This window comes from Centroberyx gerrardi, chromosome 19 (assembly GCF_048128805.1).
Source record: "Centroberyx gerrardi isolate f3 chromosome 19, fCenGer3.hap1.cur.20231027, whole genome shotgun sequence".
NCBI lineage: Eukaryota > Metazoa > Chordata > Actinopteri > Beryciformes > Berycidae > Centroberyx > Centroberyx gerrardi.
In genome coordinates, this window is record NC_136015.1 from 5,755,415 (window position 1) to 5,783,233 (window position 27,819).

General features: G+C 43.1%; 1 protein-coding gene across 1 annotated transcript; it reads left to right on the forward strand.

Moving 5' to 3' along the window:
* On the forward strand, positions 1–27,770 carry fam135b (family with sequence similarity 135 member B). The gene is made up of 19 exons (XM_071913371.2): positions 1–77; positions 4,403–4,482; positions 11,174–11,313; positions 13,273–13,343; positions 14,187–14,360; positions 14,981–15,107; positions 18,045–18,204; positions 18,314–18,363; positions 19,370–19,525; positions 20,895–20,968; positions 21,098–21,252; positions 21,388–23,401; positions 24,196–24,362; positions 24,685–24,776; positions 24,923–25,020; positions 25,969–26,120; positions 26,337–26,447; positions 26,993–27,106; positions 27,565–27,770. Exons 1-19 carry the CDS (start codon positions 1–3, stop codon positions 27,768–27,770), a joined length of 4,218 nt encoding a protein of 1,405 aa, XP_071769472.2.
* Positions 27,771–27,819: the final 49 nt, after the last annotated feature.

The following is a 27,819-nucleotide window of genomic DNA, read 5'->3' on the forward strand; positions in this document are numbered from 1 at the left end:
ATGTCTGAAGTACAGGGAACACTGGAGTTTTCTGTAGAGTTGCACAAGTTTCACAATGTGGATCTCTTTCAAAGGGGGTAAGCATTTTGTCTCTCCAGAAATCACATTTCTGGGTTCATAATTTTTATTTGTTTACCTGGCTTCACAACTGGCAACTCAGCACACTCATTGAACATATTCATGGTTGACTATGCACTGCAATTCTGTAGCCCTGATGAAGCCTACTGCAGCGGAAACACAATGTTAATGTTGTGTCAGTTCTCCGAACAGCTGAATGTTTTTCGTTCTTTTTTTTCATGCACCTTGGAGGAGTATGGAAAGAGATTAGTGCCAGCAGAGATTATATTTGAATTGTATAAATTTGAATGTCATTCCCATACTGAATCACTGAATTAAAAAAACAAGAATTTGTTGAATAAATGAAATCAAAAATTGAATTTGGAACACAATTTGAAATTGAAGACAATAGGCTTTAATTTGTAATTATTAGTGAATGTAAATTTGAACTGAAATTTCAAATGTGGTTTTCCCAGTTCAAGTTCAGTTATCTTCATTCAGATGAAGCTCTCTGGGACACACCACACACAAGGGACTTTTGTTCCCTGAGTGACGACTGGAAGGCAGCACAAATTCATTTTTTGAATTTGACGGTTCAATAATGAGCATGGCAGACACAAATTTATACAGTTCAAATGCAATCTTTACTGGCATTGATCTCTTTCCACAGTGGAACTGCAGAAAGTGACAGAAGGTTTGCCCTTTGTACACACTTTCCCTTCCACCACTGTTTATATTAAGTTTATATTGTTAAACTATGAATGCACGGCGATAAGATAATGCAGAAAAAGATGGCTGGACACTAGACATGACTCATCCTCCAACGATTAAGGTACATTATCATTTATTGAGTAAATGAAAGTGCTCTTTCACTGCTGATGGACATGGATTAAACAATAAAACTCAAAGTAGGTCCGCACAACAGTCTCACTCCACCCCCCAAAAAAAAAAGTCATTATGACAAACGTTTCAGCCAAGTCAATTTTTGTCAGCAGTGTTTGAGAAAGTACCCATAATCCCCTGGAACAGCATGTTAGGACATCACATGGTCTACTGAAACAGCCCCATACAGATTCAGCATGGGTTGAATTCACCTGTGTACATCAGCATTCAGACAATAGATTATAGACTCAAGGATCATAATGGAAAAATACAAATATACAAAATGCACCATAGACACAATACAGCACAAACAGATGTAAATATTTACATGATTGGAATACTTAACAGGGGAGAAATCATCAGTGCATATTTTTTCATACCCATAAATACAGTCAAAAATGACCAAAGGAAAGATCTAACATCATAATCTTCATTTTTACAGATTTGCTTTGAGTTTTGCATTATATTTCATGACATTAAACAGGCCCATGTTGATGCCACCATGCCATATGATGTGTCTGCAGGAAGATTAAAACCTGTCATCTGCTTGGCCTCCGCCTCGCTGAAATGCCAGCTTTACCCAAATGATTTTCCCCCTCGCCGAATGGGGATGGGCTAAAGCTTTATCATGGTAATCCCTTCAGCTGAGTGCACTAATATGTTTGTTTTTACCGGTTGCCATGTTGCTCCAGATAGCAGCAGAGATCCGATGCGGACACTTAAAAGTACCTCATGTACAGATAAAGCATTTGTTTAAGACTGCGGAATAAGGGAACTCACAGTTTACAAGACCGAACCGTCTTGCCACACTGAAATTGAATTGCTGAAATCAATACTAATCCCTATACCAGACTGAAAAAGCACGCAGCTGTACATTTTGAGAGACCCCGACGTCGACTGATTGCATTAAAAAAACTGATTAAGTCTGCATTTGATTTGTAAAGCAGGCGATGGTGATAAGAGCTCTGCGGGCCTTTTAGTTTCCTCTAATGGAAGCAAAGTTAGAGAGATCCAAGATTGCTTCAGATACTCAAATTACAACCCCTGCTGCTTTTTTCTCAGTGTCATTTGTTCCAAGTCAATTGTAAAAACATCAAAATATAAAGTATTGATCAGTCACTCCATTGTCACCCAGGCATCAATGTCTTTGATGTGTGTTCTGCCATATAGATACAGTACATAATAAGGGATATAGACATATTGAAAAGCTCATAAGTCTGCAATACTCTTAAATGTAACAGGTCTTACTGTGCCATAACCTCTGACCAGTCACTGAGTGCAGTTGCCATGAGCTATTTTATCCTATAATCTTCCCTATAACACTTCCCTTATTTATTTATCGACCTTCAAACCCTTTTCCGTGCGCTCCTCCGTCCAGCCTCCATCTTTTAAGACCGCACGCTGCCGCTAAAACAGCGATGTGACGACTGTGTTCGCAGCCGCGCTCCGGTCTCTCAGATTGCCAATGTGTCCCCAGAGATGCAAGATGTGCTTTTACACAAGCTGCACTGACGGACTGACTTCAGCTGTCAGAGTGACCTTTTCAAAGACATGTTTTCCCATTCACATGCTCTTCAGGCCCATGGCCTGGAATGCTATCACTTTGTGCAAAACAGTATTTCTGATCAATTAAAACTGTGGGTCTCATTTAGCTTTTTTCAGCAAATAATTCGGTTATATATAGAGTACATGTTTAATTACAAGCAATCCATATGTAAGTAAGACATAAGACTAACAACTGTAAGTAATTCCATACATATAAGTAATTCACATAGTCTTTTCTGCTCTTACAGTCTACCTACTATGTTGAAATTGTCGGTAGCATATGTTTAGGCTATATAACCCCAATATTTTAAATTCTATTCATTTGCTTCTATTTTTCTCTTTCCTTGCTGAATCCTATTACTTTTGCAGCTGCAGTGATCTAATTTCCCAACAGCGATCAATAAGGTTTTATCTTATCTGAAATATTGTTATTGCTAATATTGTAGAATTCCAGCCCCACTTCTCATCAGGTAGGATACAGACAGCCTTTGAATGGACGTGCATTATTATGTCTCTTTCATTATTTATAACCATTTTATCCTTTCTCCATTAATAATTTAGTTACATTTGTACAATTCATGACTGATTTTGTTTAACATGATGGTAGTAACCCCTAGTCCATGTCATGAAGAGCACTTTGCACTTCTGGAGCCTTAAAGCTGCACTAGGCAAGATTTTTTTTTTTTTTTGTAAAAACCTGTCTTATCAGCCTAAATCACAAAGTGGGGCTGCAACAGAGAACAGCATCCCATCCCCCCCCAATAAAGCCTATTGTGCGTTCATGTGCTGGTGGGAAAGTTCAACATCCGGGACTTCCAAGTCGGCTGATAGACAGTGGTGCATTGTGTTGCATGTGCTGTTTTGGCGGAAAATCAAACGACATACAATAAACAAACATGGATGTGCTGCAGCTAAACAAGCTAATTAGACGAACTTCATTCAAACAAATGTTACGTTAACGGCTAACAACACATTTGCAATAAAGGTGCATGTGTATGTGTTTTCTTACTGCTGACTGACACAAAACTTGGGTTTTTTGCCTTGTTTAGAAGATTAAAGGTCATTTGTTTTTCCGATATATCTGATAGCACATGAATGCACAATTACTCCCACAACGGCCATTTTGAATTTATGTCGCGCTCAGGGTGGGAAACCTGGGAGAGTACAGCCCAGCTATGTCCTACTGTTGTGTACCAAGTACACATCATACAAATGTTGGGAATCAGATAATTTCAAAGATTTCCCACTGAAAAACATATTAGAAAAAAATGGATGTCAGGATAGAGGGATGTTCACATTTTAAGGTCATATTTCTGGCCCAGTATAGCTAGCTACTGGAATCTAGCCTAGATAGCTAGCTGGTAGCTAACTAGCTAGTAAACTAGCTAACTTCCCTGCTACATTCAAGCAGTTGTTGTAGTTGTTCCCCAGATTTCTAGTTAATTTGATAACTGTAGTCTATCTGAAGTCCTCACTAGTGTTGAAGTTATTAATTAGTAGTTATTTAGTTTTATAAGCCAATCTTCCGGTTAGAGTTTCAAGTGTGTTTGAGTGTTCAAAATGGCTGCTGTGTGAACTATGTCAGTTGATATCCAGTAGTTTCTCCCTATTTGCCCAAATATAATTCTAGTGTCAGGTATGGTGACTAGCGGGAAATCGTCTGCGTTCACAGGAAGTGACGAATCGAAACTTAAGAGCAAAATATAGTCTCCTACTGTAAACGTCACCAACGTTAGACCTTTTTCCTCTCTCGTCTCTTGGTATCATTGGTATAAAGCAATCACAGACCGGCCGGGTTGCTAAACATGAGCGAGCTGTGTGAAGTTTACTGACTTCTGGGTATTGAAGTTCAAAATTGTACCTCTCGCTTCCATGTGGAGCCGCCATGGTACTGACTGCTGCTGTTTGTATCCCCCAGGTTCTACCAGGTGCGAGCAGGGCTGAAGGTCTCACCTCGCGTGCCGCACAGATTGATAGCAACAACACAGGGCAATACAGGTAAGAACAACTGATGCCTCCATCCTTACACTGTATTATTTTTTGACATTATGTATTTACCAGGCTCACTTTTAGGATGGTATTATGAGGACAGTGTCCTCATAGTAATATGGGGATAAGCTCCCAATTTGCTATATTGGTTCTCAGTCTAATCAAATAATCTGTTTTTGCACTCTCATTGAATGAGTCTGTGGGCAGCGACCATTATGTTCTTTCTGAAGGCCAATACTGATATTTTTTTGTTTGAAGCTGCCAATAGCTGATTTTGTGCCATTATTACATATATTTAAATGTAACCATTTTCATGCTTTTTATTGTATAGTATTTTAAATGTAAAAGTATTCCATATTTCCCCCACAATTATTGAATTAGTGGAAAAGCCTCTGAAACAGTATTTAGAATACAATAAAACTTTCCATTGGTACCCAGAATATTACAACTACTACTATTACCACTACTACCACTAATACTGCTACTACTAATAATAATTAATGTATACTTGTGTAGAATTTCATCAAAATGTTGCATTAGAATCAGTTCAGGTTATGGTCTTCCCATAGACAACTAGTGAAGTTTTGATCAATTCTACAAAAAATATGTAATCAAACAAACTGCATCATATCTATCATATTGGAGGTGGATTTTTAATCATAGACCAATATCAACAAGCTGAGATATTGGTCTAACACTAGTACCTATATTTTGGATCATTTTTGGATAAGTTGGCTCATATTTACAGTAAGTTACAAGTGGTCCAAGTACAAAAGGGGATGAGTGAGAAAATCCAGCTTGCATGACACAAGGAATCATTTCATGACTACAATCATCTGTTGCGATCCGCATTCTTCGTCTGAATGACACAGATTGTGTTGGACGCTGTTTTCTTTGAAGTCTCTGTGAAAACGCTAATCTTTCACAACATCTATGGCATGCACTATAACTGTGTTATAGTGCATGCCACTATAACAGGGAGCTTATCCCCAACACACAGGGGAATTTTGCATGCACTATAACTGTGTTATAGTGCATGCCATGCCTCAAGTGCCTTTACTGGAAAAAATGTGCAGAATTTTACAGTATCATGTGGAATCTGAATATGTTCTTGTATTATAACTCTGTTTGGATTGTAGTTGCCTCAAAACTATATCTTCTAAGTTATCTGTATCATGACATCTGTTCCCAACGCAGTTTAAAGAGCTTCCATTAGAGATATAACTAGGGGTTTTCTTAAAATACAGGAATCCACAGATGTCAAGTACTGAAACCAACCATCTATTTCTTTGACGTGTGCTTTTTGTCTTCATTTGTGTTCAAACACAACTGGATTTACATCAGAATGCACCAGGATCTCTATTTTATTCGTAGATAAGAGCCTGACAACAAAAATAACCAAACAGTCTAGTTAAACCTTCGTTGAACAAGCTACTGTGCACATTTAGTGAACGTATAGCTTTGTTCCTACCGTTCTCCCAGCTATAGAGGTAATGCATGACATTAGAGACATTAGAGAATCGGAGTGGTGTCTGGCAATTTCATCGCTCTACATTTTCTCAGTGATTAAGATGATGTGAAAGATAATCAGCTCACACACCTTCACTTGGCCGTCCTTGGGATGAAGACTCACGCTGCAGAAAATATCCATCTCAGTTCTTAAAACAAGTGAAAAAAATGGCATCGGGGGTGAGATAAATTCCACTTGTTTCCAATGCAAATCAAATTGTTTCAAGATTTCTGTGTCATTTTCTGGAGTGATCTGCTGTATTCTGTCTTGTTTCAAGATATTTACACTTGGAAAATTCCTGAAACAAGTGAAACTGCATTGGAAAGGAGTGGAATTTCTTCACAACAGCGGGGGAATTTTGCACTTATCTTAAGAAAAATAAGATTTTAAGACTGAATGTGAGACAAATGACTTTAAGTCGGGTATTTTTTGCAGTGCAGGGTGCAGAACAAAGCAATAGAATTTTAACAAAATGTCTGACTTCAAAGCTATCTGTAATTGTAACTCTGTGGCCATTAGTTGAAGTGCTTTTCATTTAAGGAATACCAAAATATTTGAGTTGTTTGTGTTTCTTGTGTAGAACTAGTATTATGATCGCTCTGTCTGAGACAAAGGCTTTTCATCTGAGGGTTGCTGCTCAATCAAATGGATAATTGCAAGTAAAAACAGTACTTCACTTAATCCTCCGTGCATCTTTACATCCTGTTATTCCTAAATACAAATGTTTGTCTATGTCTCTATCAAGGAAGACATATTATTTACGTGTTATGCTCTTTTATATTCATAGGTTGTGGCACACTGTTTCTGAACTTAGCCAAGCATTAAAATCTGGTTCTCTGGCAATGCAGGAAGCTGTATCACTGGCAATACTGATTCGCAGTAATAACGGCTATTTTTAGCTTGTCATGACTGGAGCAGCACACACAGAACTGTGCGTGTGTGTGTGTGTGTGTGTGTGTGTGTGTGCAAGGACACGGCAGATTGTGAAAGCACTGTGTCTGAGCCTGAGATGTGACATTGATTCATTTCATTTAGAGTGTTTTTTTCCCAGAGACACAGTGATAGGAATACCAGCAGGGAAGACAATTTCCCTACCTCATTAGTCCGTGAATAGTGCAAAATCCTCACCAGCCAAAGTTTTAATGGGTAGCATGGAGATGATGAAGATGGCAGCGCAATAGTCTCAGCAGCACAATTGCTCTCAATAGTCTATGTTAGTGCCCCAAATCCATGAGGTCCAGTTTTACTGTACATTGCAGCTCAGGATAAAAAAAAGGTTTCAGCGTGGTACAGCTTCACACAGTAGGCTATAGTGAAACATAAAATCCTGTTAGAACACATCGGGCCTGTATGTTGGGGTGATAAGATTAGAGGGAAATCTGCCTGAATTTGCATTATAGCTGCACTCTATTCATAAGCGTTATTTACTCATTCGTTTGCATTCAGCAATATTATGTAAGCAGTGATGTAGTGGTAAATAACAAGGTCAAGTCAAACAACCACCAATATGAAAAGAAATCAATTATACTGTCAGAAAAGCATGAATTTCTGCTTTTTACACCCCTTTTCTCACATAACTTACATCCATTTGATACTAATTACTATGATATATACTATGAATTGAGGTCATAAAGATACATGTCAGCCTGAAAACATGGGTTAACTAGAGTTTAGTTGGGTTTACCCTGCACTACATCCCTGTATCCAACAAGGATTTGCATATTCCTCTTTAATACCTTGCATATATCACCATCATGTATTCTGCTGTCCGTCCAACCGCAGCTGTGCAGCGTACAGTATGTGGGGAATGAGGCACAGTGCAGCAGGGTACAGTGCAGTGAGTGACCATGTCCATATTGTAATTGGAGGGGCTGAGCTGCAGCCTCCTACCCCTCCCATCCCCCTTTTGCAGCTCCTTCACACAAGGTCACGTATTCCCAACCATAACGCGCTATCCGACCGGCGGGATGGGTGCGGGGGGGTGGGGGTGGGGATGGGGGGTGGACACATCTATCATACAGAGACATAGGAAATAATCCCCCTACCGGCGCTCTCTGGCAAAAGTGTACGCTTGACATTTCAATTGTCTGTGCCCTTCAGACAAAATGAATTGTGTGAAGGATCGTGCCGCCGCCGCCGCGCTCTCGACTCGAGCATTTAATGATTGGGATTCATGCACAACAACATGGCGATTTTCAAGTCAAGGAATGCGTTAGCCGGGGTGAATTAGAGTGCTGTTTTACTGATACCCTTTGATATTAGTATCAATAGACGAGAGAGCGATTCAGTGGAAGTTCTTGGGTTTGTGCGCCTGCGTTGTAGAGAGAGAGAGAGAGAGAGAGGGAGAGAGAGAGAGAGAGAGAGAGAGAGAGAGAGGCTAACACACACATACGCACACAGCAGCTGTAGAGTATGAGTGGCTGTAAGCAGATTATTTCCAGTACAGAATCACTGTGGCTAAAAGCTTAGGGGCATTTCTGCAGGTTTCCATGTGCAGGATGTGATAAATCCCCCAACACCTGTATTTATTAGAACTCTAGCGCACCATAAGCAACGACTGGGTGGGTTTTGACGTATTCCTGCGGATCTCATTTAGCGTGAACATGACATGCAACCATTAACACAGAGAATGTCTTAAAATCACATTTACATCCAACAAGCAGAGTGTATAAGGCAAGAAGGGAATCCATCATTCATTTTCTGTTTCTTTTTGAATATTTCCTTGACATTATTCAAACTGATGTGAGAAAACATTCCCATACAAGCAGGTTAAAGCAAATGCAAAGGAACATTTGCAGCTACTATTGGTATCAAGATCGCAGAAGAAGTGTCAGCAGAGGAGTTTAATGCAATGAGCTGAAAGCAGCAGTTTGTTTAACAGAAAACACACAGTATGCCAGTTAAAGGATATGATTAGGGCGTGTGTGTGAGTGTGTGTGTGTGTGTGTGTGTGTGTGTGTGTGTGTGTGTGTGTGTGTGTGTGTGTGTGTGTGTAGATGCAGCAGGTTTATCCCAGCTACAATTCATTCATTTGCTTTCTTTAGCCGCTTATTCCTATTCAGGGTCACGGAAGGGCTGGAGCCTATCCCAGCATGCACTGGCAAACACTGGACAGTCCATCACAGGGTTAACACAGATAAGCTGCGTTTACACAGAGCCTTTTATTCCACTAATAATCAGTCAATAGTGGCCCAATCAGAAGAAAAATGTCTTATGTAACCACCTTAATCAGAATAAACCCCCTTTCATAATCCGTTTCATAATTGATGGATACAATTTTGTCATGTAAACGCTCATTCTGGTCACTTTCTTTGGTTGGAATATCTATACTCTTTCTGAGCATGCTCGGTCCATCTTTTAAAAACGCAAATCCATGCTAGAGTGCTGGATTCAGCATTTTGTGCATGTAAACGCACACCATGCGATCCTTTTACTTAGCGCTCATGTAAACACTTGTGGGGGAATCTTCAATCGGAATGATTTCATTCAGAAAGAAAAAATAGGGCTCATGTCAATCACATTCATGCTCATGGGCAATTTAGAGTCTCCAATCCACCTGATTTGCATGTCTTTGGACTGTGGGAGGAAACCCAGGCCTTGATACTGTGAGGTGACACAGCCTCTCCCTCTAGCTACAGCTCCTTCCCCTGTACAGTATACATCACTAGAGGGATTACAGTGTCTCTGCCACACATCCACCAAGTCTTTGACCACAGTCATGCTCCCATACATCCCTCATGCTGGCTGGGGCTGCTTGATGCTGTAAGTAGTGACAACATTATCAGGACGAGGCCTGTGGAGAGAGAGAGAGAGAGAGAGACAGAGAGAGAGAAAGAGAGAGATGGAGGGAGAGAGGAAAAGAGTACAACCTCAGCGGGGTTTGTCAAAGACCTCTCACAGCTCACAGCTGGACGGCGGCTCTGCCACATTGACTGCAGCCCCGGCCGGAGAAAATGTTCCAGCAGCAGAGAGTAAACATCACCATGTCATCACCTTGCACACCGGAGATGTTTCAAATCCAAACAAGCAGCTGCTTAGACAGCTCATTACGTGTCCGGTCAGTGAATTCCAGAAACAAAACCTGCAAACTAGAATAACCTGTTCTCATTATTGTGCCTGTTGAATACCTGGAAGATGATGATGGAAAAGCTTTTGTACAAGCAGCTCCCCCTAGCGACACACTGGCTCCGGTCTCTGACAGTTTCAGATTTCTCTTTTCTTTAATAATATATAGTGTTTGGTTAGTATAGGGCGATAACAGCCACTGATGTAAGGTTTGTAATGTAATGCTTCTGTGGTGGATGTGTGGTTTTTAGCGGAGAAATAAAAAGGTGATCATCATGAGGCCAGCAACCACCAGTATAAACAAAAATCAGTTGTACTTTAAGTATTAATAATAATAATAATTATCATAATAATAATACATACATAAATGTTATTTATATAGCACTTTTCAAAAACAAAGTTACAAAGTGCTTCACAGTGAAAAAATACAACATGAGCTACAAAAATAGTAATATCAATATATAAGAAAATAAAAACAATAAAAACATAGGCTATATTTAAAATGAGACACCAAGTACCAAATGAGAACAATATAGAAAATGATAAGAAGGAAGAATATTAATGCTGTTGTTCCCATAAAAGCCCCTATCCTCATATAACTAACATATAGTTAACTATGATGTATAATGAAAAGTGGTAAATTCTGCAAATGAATAGGTGGGTTAAGTGAGTTTTGGTGGGTTTACTCTCCACCATGCCTGGTTGTTAGACTACAGTAGCATATGCATGATTTCAGAGGACTGTTAAGGAAAAAAATATGAATGTTAATTCATCATACTGTATAAAGGTTAACTATGTGACAGCCTCTCACTTCATTAGTCTGGTACTGTATGTTCTTGCCTCCCTTTTCCCACTCTGCATTAACTTTTAGACCCAAACTAATGCATTTCTGAGCAAAGGAAATGAACTATGACTTTTGAATGGGTAATAATAGACACATAGGAGTTTGGATCAATGCATTTCTGAGACAGTGCCATGTGTTTAGTGCTGTTTTATTGTTTATAAGCGCTGTATTTCATGTCATTCCAATAAGGAGTCCCTCATCCTTGCTGTTACAGCACAGAGAATAAGTGACACTGCCTGCATGCTGATAGCCACTGTGCATGTTGTTCTGTCCCACATCAGGAGAATGCAGCTTCAGCTCTGCGGGGGTTTACGACGGCACAGTGTTCAGCCGGATATTTCAGATCCTGTACAGGAATGAGGAGATTGCGGTGAACGACTGCATGAGCTTCAAAGTCCACCTGCTCCTGGATGGAGAGAGGGTGAGTCACGCCGGTGGTATTTGCTCCACATGCACTCCCGGCAGAACGGAAAATGTCATGTGGTTCGCCTCGCCTGTTACCCAAAATCATATCTGTACACTGCGTGACAAATAATTACAGATAAAGCCACTATATAACAGCATTGCTCCACAGTTGTGGCCATGTCTTTACACGTTCAGCATGTTAAAGGGACAATAAGTAATCCCACCTCTTTTATCGACCTCCGTTGGCAACCAGAAGGAACTGCAACAACATCGGCTGAACTGATCTCCTCCTACACAATCCTCTGGTACAGCCATCTTGAAACTTCAATAGGTGTATGCACTGGAAAGTGAGCACCTGGCCAAGTAATGGTTGAGTCATTGGTATTGATTAACAGCCCTATCAAACCCCTGCAGGTGTATTATGGTCTTTTTTTGGTATGGGGCAGTAAAAAGCTCAGCTACACCGGTTGTGCTTCTGTTCCGTCCCTTTGGAGATGCGCATGGCTTCTATTTTTGCTGGACTACGTGGCGGTCAGAAATGCCAAGATTTTGCTTACTATACTCAATTAAAACATGTCAGTAAACAAAATAGAGGATACATGAACCAATGTTGTAGATGAGATCATCTACGGAGCTGCTGAGAAATGCCTACACTCTCAAAAAGTGACATGTGTGCCCTATATGCCTCACGGTACAGCTTGAGTTGTTTGTGGAAGAATAAGCCAAACTAGGTAATTGTGTTCACTTACACATTGGTAAAATGTAGATAGGTGTAACAGAACCAGCTGGTGGAACAAGGCCGGACCTGGTGCAGCAGCTTAAAATGCCTGAAATGCTGCAACTGGGCCGCAACAAGTTCAGATACACAAATGTTACGCATGCTGTGCAGTTTAGGCATCAGCAGTTAATGCAGCGTTACATAGAAACACAATATTGAGCTCCACCAACCCCTTACCTCTCGGAGTTAATTGTCTTTAATAGGTGGACGAGCGTGATTTGCATGTGCCCCAGACCGACCAGGGGCAGCGCGACCGATCAGGCGTGTAAACCTGCCAGACAGTTATTGATGTACTGTCCTCGACGGTTCCACCGTGGGGCGCGACCCCAAAAATCCACTGCGGTTGTTTTTTGTTGTCGGGGAGCCACCGGAGCTCAAATTGATCAGCGGTGACAGTGATAAGACGACAGGCTCCGAGGCTCCGAGGATGAGTCAGAGCTAAGATGGCCCCCGCTCGCAGCTAATCATCCATAGCTCACACTTTGACATGACTCCGAACCATCGCTCAGTCGCTCCCTGACACATTCCGAGATACCTAAGCTGCCGTAGCTTCAGTCAGAATGTGGATCTCGGCTTTCATGACGGCAGATTCTCCCTAAGTTTAGCATATTTCATTAAAGGTAGACATTCTCGTGGAGGTGGAGGTGACGGTGGAGGTGCTTGAAGGCGTATCAGATTTCAGCCATCAGCGCTCCCGAAGGCTCCCGCTCATTAACCTTCCGGAGGTTATCTGCTCCTCGCAGCCACAGATAGCACGGACGAAAATAGCCCTTCGTTTCCACAGCGTACGCCCGCATGTGTGCTTAATCAATCCAAACATCGATACGTCCCACAAAACTGCACAGATTTGTGTGTTTATTGTATGTGTAAGGGGAAAAACAGAGAGGGGAGTGTAGCCTCTTATTAGTGAGTATTAGCACTGGTTCTCTATCTTCAAAAGAATACATTACTTCCGCTGACGCCGCTGTCTTTTGTAGTTTGCCCACACCTTTTTGTTTTTACATCTTTTTTTTTTTTTTCAAATTCAAATAGACTTATATTATTATTATTATTATTATATTATTATCATCTCCCCCCAAAAACATTATGCTCTGGCTCTTTGATCATGACAGTAACTCACTTCTGTTCTTCTGAAATGTGCTGCCTTGTTCTTCTAATGTTGATAGACTCACAGCACTGTTTCTGCTGTTTTCCCAGGTGGAGGAAGCCTTGAGTGAAGTGGACTTTCAGCTGAAGCTGGATCTTCATTTCACCGACAATGAGCAACAGTAGGTTTTTGGAGGAGTGTGGATGAGTTTAAATGTGTGCGTGTGCGTGTGTGTGTGTGTGTGTGCGTGTGTGTGTGTGTGTGTGTGTGAGAGAGAGTGACTCCTAGGCTTTTTCCTCATGCAGCTTTTATGTATATGTGCAGAGAGTGCACATATATATAATTAGTGTGTGTGATTAGTGTGATTTGCTGTTGGCTGTGCATATGTACATAAATCGCTGGTAGCTTTTACACTTTGTTCAGTTCAGTGAACCCTATAGCCTTGCCTTGTGTGTTGCTAATTAACACATTTTAACAGTTTGGATGGTCTTACTTTAAAGTAATAAGCTGCAACATATTCCTATAAATAAATGTGTTTTTTGCTATTCTCTATAACCAACTGATATAACACAGTAGTGGTTCAACCTATACCCAGTTCATGAAAGCTTTTATATTTTCTGTTCTAAACACCCGGTGTCTGGTAGCTCTTTCCTGGGGGAAATCCTCTGGCGCACAAGAAGTGATGCGTTTTATGTTTCCAGTTTGTTTGGAATAAATAGAAGAAGAAGTGGGTAGTTAACATGAGCAGTGATAGCCACCATGGCTGAACAGACAAAGAACAGAGCGCCACCTACAGAAACTCAAACTGCACCAACAGAAAATCCAAGCTCCGTCCACACTGTTTGATTGACAGATGAAGCGCAGTGCAGAAACACCACAGCAATGAGTGCTGAGCACCAAAGATGGAGACACAATACAAAAAACAAGAGTCTTGCAAATGACCATGTTAAGAACTACATGAGGGATTGTATTTGTGCAACTCTGTGACGTGGCACATTTCTCCCTTTGTCCCCCTGTTATTCAGGCTGGCAGAGATAGCGACCGTCCCGCTGATCAGCAGCCGGACCCTCGGCCTCCACTTCCACCCGCGGCGAGGCCTCCACCACCACGTCCCCGTCATGTTCGACTACTTCCACCTGTCCGTCATCTCCGTCTCCATACACGCCTCACTGGTTGCCTTACATCAGCCGCTAATCAGGTAGACTGAGGCGAGGCTCAGTCCTTGGAATAGACACACAATAGACCATAAGGGATAAGGGACCCATATGGGACATGTTGATGTAGTATTGAATTATAGAACTGTCTACACTGGGGAAATAACAGTGGTGAGAGTGAAACTTATAATTACAATAGCCATTCTTATACATTCTCTCATTGGGATAATTTCTAGTGCTATAAATAATAGTTAAATTAACCATTCCTCATGTTGCTGGGGACCCCTGGAACCCCCTCAAGGACCCCTGGAGGTCCCGAACCCCACGTTGAGCCCCTCTGCTTTACAGCACAGTAACAACTTAGGAGAATGACTACTGATTAACTAGCGCAGCTCTTTCCTCCTCACATTTGATTTGGCAGTCTCAATTAAGAGTGTATCCGCTCGCTGCCTGAACGAATAGTTTTCCAAACACTTATCTGATGAATCCAGCTGCCAATATCATAAACTCAGTGTTTAGCCATGCATTACAAAGATTACAGCAGCGCTTGATTGATTACATTAGACAGCAGCTCCCCTCTTTCAGCGTATCTCTTGGTCTTCCTTTCTTTCTCTCCCTCTCTCACTATTTGTCTCTCCGTGCTCCCTCTCTTTTCTCTCTCCAGCTTTGCACGTACTGGGAAGGGCTCCTGGCTAGGGAAGGGCTCGCCAGAGAGTGGGAGCGACCCATCTGCCATGTCTGTAGAGAACCTTATGTTCGGAGCTGGCTACTGCAAGCCTGTCATCTCTGAGGTACGTTAACCTTTTTGCAGTTCGGCAGTGTTAGAAAACCAAGGCCCCGGTTCCTCACGAACGCCGAGGACGGCTCAAAGTGACCCGGTGTCGTCCCGTTCCCGCTTAAGCTCGCCGTCGTCTCCTTTTTCCCTTATAAAGCAAGGCGATGTCAGGCTGCCAAATGCCCGGCAATGACGTAACCGCGATCTCCGACTGATGGATTTAGCTGTGATTTGTTTCGGCATGTCATCCAGAAGCAATAGGATTCGAGCTCCAAGAGTTGAACACGGGGTCACTCTGATCTAGGATGACAAATCCCGGACCTGTCGCTCCCCTCACACACACACAGAAAAGGTCATTTTGTCCGGGGCGCCGCAGAGCCTCGGGAAGACTTAAAGACAGATGCCAACATAGAGATTATTTGCCACGGTCTCTCATGATATCCGATTAACCCTCCTGCCCAGGCACATAGAATACAGGCCTAGCACCTGGAAGCGATACTGGCTCTCGTTGGGAATGACGGTGCCGTCTTCTCACCTCCGTCCCATTGACAGCGCAGTTAGCGGGACAAGCTTTGTCACAGTATACCGAACACAGCAGTTGTCTTATCCAACTTTCTCCCATTGTTGTCAATCATTTATGGCATTACCGGTGTAGAGTTGTAAAAGCTGTTGGTTCCATTTTTCCATCCGTTTGGTTTATAACACGCATCTCCCTGCGGACGTCACAGACTACGCTGTAAATCTTAATGAGGACCCATGTTGCCCCCCCCTCAGCCCCCTCAGCCCCCCCGCCCCCCGCTCCTGGTTTTTTACGCCCACCCCTGACCGGGCGCTTTAATAAGCGCTGCGTTTAGCCGAGCAGGGGGGCTTCGTTTGATCACAGTAATGAGTTCTGCTCTAACTGCCACGTACCACATAGCCGCAGGTGAAATCTGCACACAGCGATGCCGTCTCCTTTTACCTTTATTTATGTAGAGCCTGTTTTTTTTTTGTTTTTTTTTACCTGCGGGCTGAAGTACATTTTCAGCACTTTCCCCCCTTAACAGCGTGGCATTTCCTTTAAGTGTTATTTTTGTTATTATTGCAAAAAAACAAAAAAAAAATCACGTTGGAGATTTCCATTGTTATCAGCTGAATTGCGGCGGGGGAAAGAATTGAAAGAAAAAAGAATTGGAAGGGGGGAAAAGAAACTCAGTGCTACAGAAGCAAAGGATCCCAGAATGGGATACTTTCAGAGGAAAATGAGGCCATTAGAAGTGAGACACCTGGAAGTCTTGGGTCTTGGTGACTAAGGTAAATTGAAAAAACCTCTGAAAGCTTGACAAAAATATAGTCCTTTGAGAAGTTCTTGTGTAGCAACTCTTCTTCTTGCCCTGCTGTTAATTGTTCTAGTCTAGATTCTAGATTCTGTTTGCTCCTGGTATTGTAATACCAATGCCAAACTGGGGACCAGCTATGATTGCAGCAGTGTTCAGATGCCTCATGGTATCAGGGGCACCAAAACACACATCCCTTCATCTGTCTCTCAGGCTGCTGGTTTGAACAGGGACGCTGCACTGGAACAGTTGCTGCTAGTGCAGCAAAAGAGAGTTTGCGCATGAAATATGGTTATAAAAGGAGAAACTCTGGCATCAGGTGAGTTAGAACTGGGACACATCCCAAGCATTGTCAGAGGACGGGGAACTATAGCTTTAGGATAATGACTAGTTCATAGTGAAAAAGAAATAGCTATTTTTCTTCGCCCTCTGCTCAGAGACTCATCCTGGCTGGGCCTCTATAAAGGTAAAGAGAATTATGAAAGTAAACATACAGATGTTCCTTCCTGGTCGGGGTATACTGCGCTGCTGCAATTACAGAGCGTACACAGGTATGATGATAGGGCCGGCAGCTTTACTTGCTCGGGGCAAATTACAGTACATCCCCAGATACACAGGCATTACATGCCTTTCAAACCTCCGAGCCCCGCTGGCGCTGCCGAAACATCCCAGCCACGGGATGAACTCTGCGGCTCGCTGTGTCAGGTCAGGGGGCGGTGGGCGAGGGCAGCCACTGGTCACATTCAGGGCCTCTAAATTATGACTGCTGATGTCTACAATGATAGTTGTTTGGGGTAGTTGGGCCGGTAGTTTTCACAAAGGTAAACAAATGAAAGACACTGTGGGTCATGGTTTAAGTGATTTGTAGCTGTCAGCTGTTGTTGGGACAGAAACTGGTGTCACACACAAAACATACTGTAGAATGCAATGGTGAAATTCTATTAATATTTTTGCTCCACTGTTAGGGAGCCATCTGCTGGGAACATGGTCTGTACTGCACATTATGCTTTCAGCTATTCCATTCCAAAGCAAGGGATAGTATACTTAGGCTACACTAAATATTTTGATTCTCTTTGACTTCATATGCTGCTCACTGCTCAACTGCTCAATAGAACTGGTAGCAGATACTGTAGATTTGGACCTCAGTTGTAGTCTAGTAATGTGCCAGTGTCTAATTTTGATTTTCAGTTTTCTATAACTTCATTCAAGGTTACATTTTTTGGTCTTTCCCTTACTCACCACCCCAAGACAAATGGTGACACCTCGGACTGTGGGTCAGTGAGGTTCCTGTCCTTGGGAACTTGTAATGGTCATAACAGGGAAGCGTTAACATCCTCCTACGCCACGCACACATATTGATCTGCTTTTACGACTCGCGGCAAGCTGTGTTTAGGGGCTGCTCGTCTCTAACGTCTCATTTGATCTTCCAAGTAATTATCGGGGCTTCGCCAAATGCAGAAACAAGCTCCTTTTAACACATATACTCAAGGTCAGCGACAAGCCTGCACAACTCTTGCTGCGGAGGCCATAAAGTGCAAGCATGTGTACATGTCCATTATTAAGGCAGAGCGTTTTGTGAGAGGTGACTACTGACCTACATAGCGGTTGACATTTCCTCTGTGTCTGTCTCTCCCCAGGGAAGCTTTTATGTGCCCAGTGAAAACTGCCTGCAGAGAGCTCACACGTGGCACCGAAGGCTCTGTCGCCTCCTGTTGGTCGCACACAGAGGCCTGCGCACCTACTACACTGCACTGGTGAAGGAAATCCCCCAGCTCCAGCAGACTCCACTAGACTTAGGTGAGGATATGCAAAGCCCTTTTTTGGTTTTGTATTCAAACATTTGCCTTTTCTTTCACTTGGTACAGACACTAATAGAGAGCTTTGCCAATCACTGTTCTCTCCACAGAGGTACTGCCTGTAGAAGAAACTCTAAACCAGCTCACAATAGAATTGCAGGTAGGTTTATTTAACAAGCCATATCCACATATGACAGACATTATTGTTATAGCCATAGCCATATTGTTTTGGATTCTCTACCACTTAAAGAGAGTGTCAGTGCACTGCAAAAAAAAGCCATCTTAACTTAGTCATTTAGTCTCATATTTAGCCTTCAGATCTTATCTTCACTGGTTTCCAATGCAGTTTCACTTATTTCAGGAATTTTCTAGAAATGAGTGTCAGTATCTTGAAACAAGTCAGAATAAGGCAGATCACTGCACTACTATCAAGAAAATGACACTTGCTTCCACAAAATTCTTGAAACAAGTTGATTTGTATTGGAAACAAGTGAAATCATCTAACCCCATTGGCAGATTGTTTCACTTATTTTAAGAAAAATGATTTTAGGACTCAATAATAAACTAAACGACTTGTTAAGATGGAGATTTTTTGCAGTGTGATTGTGTTTTGCTCATTTGAAATATATGGGACCAATATATACAACCTATAACATTTCTGTGATTTAGAGATGATGTCAGTAGGTGTTTTTGTTATTGTAATTTTAGAAAAATACCACTATAACTAATACCTATATACAATCTTTGCTGGTTCTAAACAGTAACTCCCTTGTAGACTATGACAAATGAAGCAGTGATTTACTCAAGAGGTCTTTGACAGCAGAATTCATATTTTTCACACACCAATGATGTGGATCAATTGGAAGGAGCTGTAACTGTTCAGATTTTGTCATTTTAGCTTCTTACCTCTTAGTTGTTTCAGTTTTAATGATTACTTACAAAACAAATGGGATGTTTCAAGGCCTTTCTAGTGTTGAAAAATATATAACAGGATCCTACAGAGGAACAATGTGAAATGCATAAGGGAAAATGAGCTTTGACAACTAATGCAAAAAAAGGCATTCAGTAACTGTCTTTCCATTCACTAACATATACCATTTAATAACATGTTACTAAGAGTGTTTGCTTAATACCACCAACCCTCCTCCTCTTCCACCCTATGGTAGCTGCAGGAAGGCCATGAGAAGGTAGCGGAGCAGATCAGCAGGGATGTGAGCCAACTCTGCTCCCAGCTGGCCGCTCTGTGGAGCCGGTTCCTGGAGGCTGCTGTGCTCAACCCCCACATCCTCTCCTATCTGGCCCAGGAGCACCACACACTCAGGGTGAGGAACACACATCAGGCAGATGCTTTCACAATGCTCAGACTACATCAGCTACTGTGTGTTGCGTGAATTACATTCTAGGCAGTGTTCATATTAGGGTTTTTGTAAGGCGATATTTTTGGATAAATGATGTTTTCTTTAAATCTGTCCAAAAATACCATACTACAAAGATTCAGTGTTTCTTCCTAGATGTCATTCTTGCCTTGGTGCAAAAGCTGCTGAGACAGCATTTAGACCATCATGGGACACTAAAACTCTCCACTGAAAGCCAGACTAATGAAATTCTTTTAGGTGGGTCAGCAGCTCCTTAAGGCAGGGTGAGGCCTGCGTCACCCTTGAAGCTAAAATCCTCCCACACCACATTGGAATGATTTCTTTGATCAGCCATCTAAAATACAAATATTTATAATAGCAAAAACATATTCACTAGTTGTGGTCAGGGAGGAATATAACTGTTTAATTAGAATGCAGTGGTTGTGTCATATGCACTGTATCAAGAGATGTATTGTTGAATTTGATGTGGTTAACTAGAATTTAGTGCTATTTATTGTTGTGACTGGGCAAAAGTCGCATCAAATTTCTGCTCAGTTGTTTTTGTCACTTGAATACGCTCAGAACCAATGAAGTGTGAGAATGGTATCATATAAAGTGTGATTCAAAGGTCAGTGTCGTGACTTATATTGACCAAACTTTAAACTCTCTGGAGTGTTTTGTGAGCTCTGAGAATTACAGAAGGAATTAGTGAAATGATAAGATGCCAGTCTAGAGCTCAGCGGCTAAAACCTGGCTGAGCAGGCTAATACAATTTCCAATATAATTTCTATCTAATCATTGGGCTGTTTAATATTAATACAAAGCCATTTTCAATCTGCTTCACAGTGGAGCAGCTCTCAAAGCTCTCATATTTGACACTGTTTCGTCTCAGTTGTCTGGGAATAATGAACATGTTTGCTTTGGTATTAGATTACCCTGAGGGGATATTGTCATGCCTCCACCCACCAGTGGAGTTAGGATTTCAATTAACACTTATTCTGTAATTATCATGGGGTGAAAATACAGCAGAAATAGTGTTCCTGGTGATTTGTCACGGCGGCTGACTTTCAAGGATGATGCATTTCTAATTGGAGCTGGAGAAGGGGAAAATATTCAATCAAGCTTCTCTGACGAAGTGGAAGAAGTGATTTGAATCTCTCTGCTGTGAGCGGACCTTGTGTGCTTGACTCAAGATATGCATAGGATTGAACTGAAAATCAGGCTTTTATTTTTGTAATTTTTAAAATATTATCCTGTTTGTATAACTGCGTTAAAGATGAGGTTGAAGCTCCATTAAGGTGAGACTTTTGTTTTTTTCTGTATGTCGAAATCTCAGGTCAGGAGATTTTCCGAGGCGTACTTCTTCACCGAACACCACAAAGTGACATCTTTGACGTTTCAAGAGGACCTGTAAGTATGACCTTTCCCAGAAAGATAATTATGGCACTTTCTTTTATTGCTCTTATCTTAAACGGGGCTTTTATTTTAGATTTGGATAGAGAGAAGTTTATTGTCTATGATATTATCCTCCTCCTTCAGAATTAACAGACATGGACAGATAGCTGCAGAGGTGCGGAACTCTGACTACCTGACCAGAATGCCTCCTTTACCTGTTGAGTGCCTGGACATTGATGGAGACTGGAACAGCCTGCCCATCATCTTTGAGGACAGATATGTGGAGTCTCCTCAAACAGGTAATCCAAAATGTGAATTCTCAAATATACATTTCCTGGAAGAAAGTCAAATATTTTGTCATTCACACAATTTGTATCAAATGTCTATGACCCAAAACTTGCCATTGATTGGTTGCCACTGGTGCTTGTTTCCAGAATGGGTATCACATGTGCCAATGCTTGCAACTACCAATGAGCAGACCAACTCGGATCCTGCCATCACCTCTGCCAATAGGAGTCACGAAAGAGGACAGGGCTCCCAATCACCAGCAATACCCCAGGAGCCCTCGGACAGTGATGACTGCATGGACCTGCCCACATACGTCTCACTCATAGCAGAGCAGAGTAGGACCAGCACCAGCATCAGAAGTACCAATAGCCTCATTCTTAGCGAGGAGAGTCCAGAACCCTCTCAAACGGAAGCAGAACAGGCAGAGGAACCAGCGGAGCAAGCCCAGCTCGGGGAGAGCTCTAGTCCAGGCCCGAGGTACATTACAGTCAGGCCTTCAGATGTCGACCCATACAGAGGAGAGGCAGTCCTGGTCCTCTCCTCAAACCACAATCCCCTTATTGACTCGAATACTTCTAACAATGCTGACGAGTCCCCTGTTCACCATGCAAGAGAAAATGCCACAGAACTTAGTGATGCCACGCAGATTCTCAAACACAGCGACGCAGGAGAGAATGAGTACAACGAAGAGGAGTCTGACATTGCCATGCCGTTGAATCACTCCATGGATGACGAGAGTGAGGATGTTCCTCTCATCAGCCTACCCACTGCCTATGCTCATCCGGTCACGCCCCCTTTTACTGGCGATCTCAGAAGAGAGCCGATTCACCGCGGAGGCCTGGTCGGCTCAAAGATCATGAAGCGCTCCTCCTCGGTCATTTCCGACTCAGGCATCGAGAGCGAGCCCAGCTCGGTGGCGTGGCCCGTGGAGGCCGTGCTGCGAGGCCGCCCTCCTCGGGACTTCTCCAGCGAACGGGAGATCCCACAGCAGATGGTGCGATGCCACCCGGTCCACCGCAGCTCTCTTGAGGGTCTGCAGATGGAGAGCAACGGAAGCATACCAAGCGGAGGCATACAGGCCTCACTCACCTCAATTAGCTCCCTGCCCTATGAGGAGGACCAGCAGCAGAGGCAGCTCAGCAAACTGACCAAGTCGGTCTCTGCACCGCAGATAAGTAGCCCAGAAGACACAGAGGAGGACCAAGGGGTGCTCAGCCAGGAACTAGATACAGAGAGATTAGTACAACACCAGGAGTCATCTAGGATCAACCACTCTTCTCTGAAGAACAACCAAGACGGGGAGCAACCTGAAACAGTCTCACTAGACAGGGGTTCAGCCACAGGCCATGGTCATGTTCTCAAAGAGACTATCAGCTCTGAAAACACGAACCCTCCACAGTTCATGTCCGAGACAAACAAAATCAAGCAAGTGTTAAGTGGTGTCCCTGAAGGACTGCTTTTACAACAGTCTGTAGAAGGCCCTCATGTGAAGGAGAGTGTTGTTATTGCCAGCCAGGTGGAGAATATGAACTATCAAGCAGACATCAGTAGAGTAAGAGAATCAGTGGACGACGTGCATCTCTTTGAAGTGGAAGAGGCGCCCTGCAGCTGTGGAAACAAACCATGTGTGCATAAAAGTACAGCAGATCAGGAGAGTAATAAGGTTGAGGATGGAAGTTTCCATCAGATCCGGCTGCTCGACCTTGAGGACCAGGAGTGTCTGGATCCCCCTGAGGCCTCAGCGATTGAGAACTCCCACAACCTCCAGCACATCCCCAACAGCACCAACACCACACAGAGGCCTAGTGACCTCAGAGGGCTGATAACCAATGATGTTGCGTCGCCTGTTGACCTCAATGGGCTCCCGGCCAGTGAGAGAGAGCCTTTGGACTGCCAGAGTAAGCCGGCTAAGATCCCCAACTCGGGCCTGGCCTTCATGAATAAGAAGGTGGTGGAGGTGGTGAACATGTCGGTGTCCTGCGCCCCCACCTGCCTGCCCTTTTCCTCCGTTCTGAGAGACTCTCCGTCCATCAGTGGCATGTCCGCTCGCCAGACTACCTCACCCATTACCCATCAGCCCCTCGGCTCTTTTGGTATCATCTCCTCGTCTTCGCTCAATCCCCTGAGCATGGATGACGAGACCAACGAAAGAATGCTGAAGTGAGTTTACTGTATGTTTTGGCTAAACCCATTGTCAGTCTGAGTAAAGGACAAGATGTAATGTATGTGTGTTTAAGGGCATGTTCACACCAAGAATGTTTGCGGCAGGTGAGAACAATGTAATTTGAACTCAGGTAGCACCAAATAAATGCACCGAAATGCCTGAAAATGCAGATGCAGGTATCAGTCCTCTAACAAGTGAACTTGGAAGCAACCCCAAAACGCAAGAGTTATGGGTGTAAGAAGATGGATGTTGACATCTGATAGCCAGCAGTTGCTCATGCTTGGAAAGCCTAGCGTAGCGCAATGAACTGAGGATCAAGATCAAGTCAAGTGAAATGCCTTCTCAATATATTAATAATACAGCAAAGAGTGCAGACAAGTGCATCATGTTTATCTAAACTTACAGGGACTGGAATCAGATTTGTTTTGACTCCCCCTGCCACCAAGTTACTTGTGAGTCCATGTGACTTTTGTTTACAAGCCCTGGTTCACTTGCTAATACAAAAATGCAATAAAGTAAACTTTTCAACTATGGTCTGGGCCAAATAAAACAGACTGTAGGTTTGATTGCACCCTAAGAGACAAATCCAGTGTCAGTATTCGATAAACTTTCTGTAAAAATGGCAACCTTACATCAGCATTTTTGTATGTGTGTGTTACTGCGAGTGTACGGATACATGGTATGTCTGTATATGCGCATCAGTGATTTTATCATCATTCCATTTATTCCTAACAATCAATACTGTTACTGCTTTCTGTGCTTCTCTCAATGCCCGTTCCCTTTACTCCAGTTTCTACAAGGCCAAAGAGGAGCTGTTGAAAGAGTTGAGCTTTCAGGCCAGCTTGTACAGCGACCTTCCTCTCCTGGCATCAGATCTGCCCTACTTCCCCCCCGAGGAGGACGATGAGGAGTTTGACGACGGCATCCACCTTGTAGTGTGTGTCCATGGCCTTGATGGTGAGTTAGTGTACAACATAATGCTCTGGTTCCGTGTGATACAATACAGTGCAATTCCACCACATGAACATATAGCTATTAACTGATACATCCTAATTCTTGCATAGCATGCTGTATATGTCCTTTTTTAGATTTCAGGAGCTTATTAGCATTATAAATGTAATGTCGTCTCCGAGAGTCATGTCCTACAAACTCAGAATCACACTAGAGTCTGAATACTAATTTCTTAAAACATATTGCAGGTGTCTCTTGAATGATTAATGGGCACTCTTCATAAGAGCTGAGCCAGATACTGTATGTATAATTTCCTCTCTGCTTCCAGGGAATAGCGCAGACCTTCGGCTGGTGAAGACGTTTATTGAGTTAGGGCTGCCAGGATCCAGGCTCGACTTCCTCATGTCTGAAAGAAACCAGGTAGGAGGCGCGGTGATGTGTGCGGACATTTTTAGATGACAGCGATTAGAGCAAATTGATAACATGTACAGTCACATTTTGGGAAAGCGCTCCAAGGCGATTTATGGAACGCTGACGGCCGTGCTTTTCTTTGCTGTTCGCTGCAGACTGACACGTTTGCAGATTTCGACACCATGACGGACAGGTTGCTGGATGAGATCATCCAGCACATCCAGCTGTATAATCTTACCATAGGCAGGATAAGGTCAGTCCCTCAGCTTCCCTACTGTACAGCAGACAAGTTACTAATTCCACTTTTGATTGATTTTTATTGATTGGAGATCATCATTTGAGGCAAAACAAACAGGGGCAAAATCATCAACTTAAGCAGTATTTTCTTTGGTCACTAGATGGCAGCAGAACCTGTAAATTAGTGTTTGGGCTCAGCATGAATCCCTTGTTTAACTTGTCAGAGAGTCATGATAACATGCAGTATAGATTGCACAAGCAGTAACACAGCATCTAAACATGGATGAGAAGCTGATACCACACACGGCCAATACGTTTCTTGACTTTTACATGATAGACTGCACTGCAACAGTGTGCTTCCTCGTTCAGATCAAGTTAAGCAATCCATCTTCCAGCTTAATTGCCCTCAATGTGCCAATTTGTTAATCTTTTGTTATTTCTATTCAAGTTTGTTAAGTTTCTCCAGCATAGTGTATTCTCTGGAGAGCGAGTATCAAAGACTAAAGCAATGGACTGCCACAACAGCATCTGGCTCCTACCACATTACCTCTATATTTAGTTTTGCAGAAGACAGATGAGAAGGAGCAGACATGGCGGTGAGGGATTTTGGGCAGAGCTGTAACAGTACAGTAATTAAACTAAGTGACAGACATAGCTTCATGAATCTAATATTTCCCACTGCTGGGGCAATGCTATTCATTCTTATGGTATACTCTCTACATTAGCATCATTAAACTGTCACATTGCCTTTGGGAACATTCCTATACTGATGAATAAACTAAAACTATGTTGCAGCAACAATATACAAATAAGGTCCAGTTCCTATCAGTCCTTAGAGAAGTGTCTATTATAAGATATGGCGCAGTGTCGCAGGTCAGCTACAGCGTTGGAGGCATTGTTTTTCCATCCGCCCACTCAGGATGCGAGTTTATCTCCCTGAAAGTTGTTCGTCTTCGGCCAACAGCTTCATCGGCCACTCCCTGGGGAACATCATCATCCGCTCGGTGCTGACGAGGCCTCGCTTCCGCTGCTACCTGCCCAAACTGCACACCTTCCTCTCGCTGTCGGGCCCGCACTTGGGAACGCTGTACAACAACAGCACACTGGTCAGCACAGGTGAGGCCACCACTCAGCACGGGGAGAAGCGCAGATGTGCTGTATTTATCACACTGTACAGCGCTGCGTCTCCACGATGTTTTCTGCTCCTCAGCAGCCTCTTGTCTTTTATCTAAGAATATCATCCGTGCTGCTCTCCTTCTATGCTGGGTCTTCAAAAAGGAGGGAGCCTGATTGTGTGTGTGTGTGTGTGTGTGTTTATTTTTCTCCGCTCAGGTCTATGGTTAATGCAGAAGCTGAAGAAATCGGGATCCTTGCTGCAGCTCACCTTCAGAGATCACGTCGATCCACGGAAAACATTCTTATATCTCCTGAGTCAGAAACCAGGTACTATATGAAAAAGGCCAAACTCGAGGTTGAGAGAGTATATTGACTTCCTTACTTTATAGACTATTACTTGAAAGACAGTCTAATCAAATATTCATGAACATTTTGTCATCTTGTCTTTTTGTCAAATTTCTGTATGTGTCAGCTCACTAACACTCCAACCCCTGCCAGCTAACTGTGAGAGGCCTCCCCACTGTGTGAGTGGAACAAAGCAGTCGTTTGTCACAGAGGCTTGAAGAAGATAAGCCTGAAAACGCTTTTTTTTTCCCCCTCCAGAGCTGTGGCAGGCTGACAAAATGATCCAAACCCTGTCATTGGAAACCCACCAGTGCACTCTCTTAAAAGCACACTGACAGGAGACAAGAGAAAAAACATAGTTTTATCGCATCAAGCCTGTCATTGTACTTTGTGATTGTACTTTGCGTTTTACAACCCATTCGCCGCCTTTCCTCTCTCTCTCTCTCTCTCTGTCTCTCTCTCTCTCTCACACACACACACACACACAACCGCAGTCTCATTTACTCATGTGTTTCTTGTCCTTTCAGGGCTCCAGTTCTTTAAGAACGTGGTGCTGGTGGCGTCTCCACAGGACCGTTATGTTCCTTTCCACTCTGCCAGAATAGAGATGTGCAAGACTGCGCTCAAAGACAGGACCACAGGTCAGGAACAGATATATTAACTAGCTATTCTGACGCATTTTGTGGCTTCTGCTCTCTCTGTGTGTGTGTGTACGCTGTTTTTCATGTCTGGTGAGGTTTTTGTGGGCTGACAGTCGATATTTAGTGCTGATTTTCAATGTCTTATGACTATTTTTATGCCCCCCTACTCCAAAAAAAACTCCCAAGCAATTACAGGGATTCAGTGTTTCCGCCAGCATGTTATTCTTGTCAGGGTGGAAAAGCCTCTGAAACAGCATTTAGAATCTAAATCCTGCCCCAAGATGGTCTAAAATGTAGACCATCTCCATGGAAATCCATACAAATGACACTGTTCTTTTAGGTGGATTGGCAGCTCCTTAAGGAATACATCAAGTTTTAGGGAGACTGATGGGACCTCAAAATCATCCATGTGTCCCCTAGTCGATCACCGACTCTGTTTGTGATTTTGGCCCTTGAAGGTCCTGTGTACACGGAGATGATCAACAACCTGCTGCAGCCGCTGGTGGAGGCCAAGGAGTGCCGCCTGATCCGCCAGAACGTGTTCCACGCTCTGCCCAACACGGCCAACACCCTGATCGGCCGCGCCGCCCACATCGCCGTCCTGGACTCCGAACTTTTCCTGGAGAAGTTCTTCCTGGTGGCGGGACTCAATTACTTCAAATAAAGGTGCTAGTGCTGTATATACCCCGACTTGGAGCAGAGCCGGCGGATAG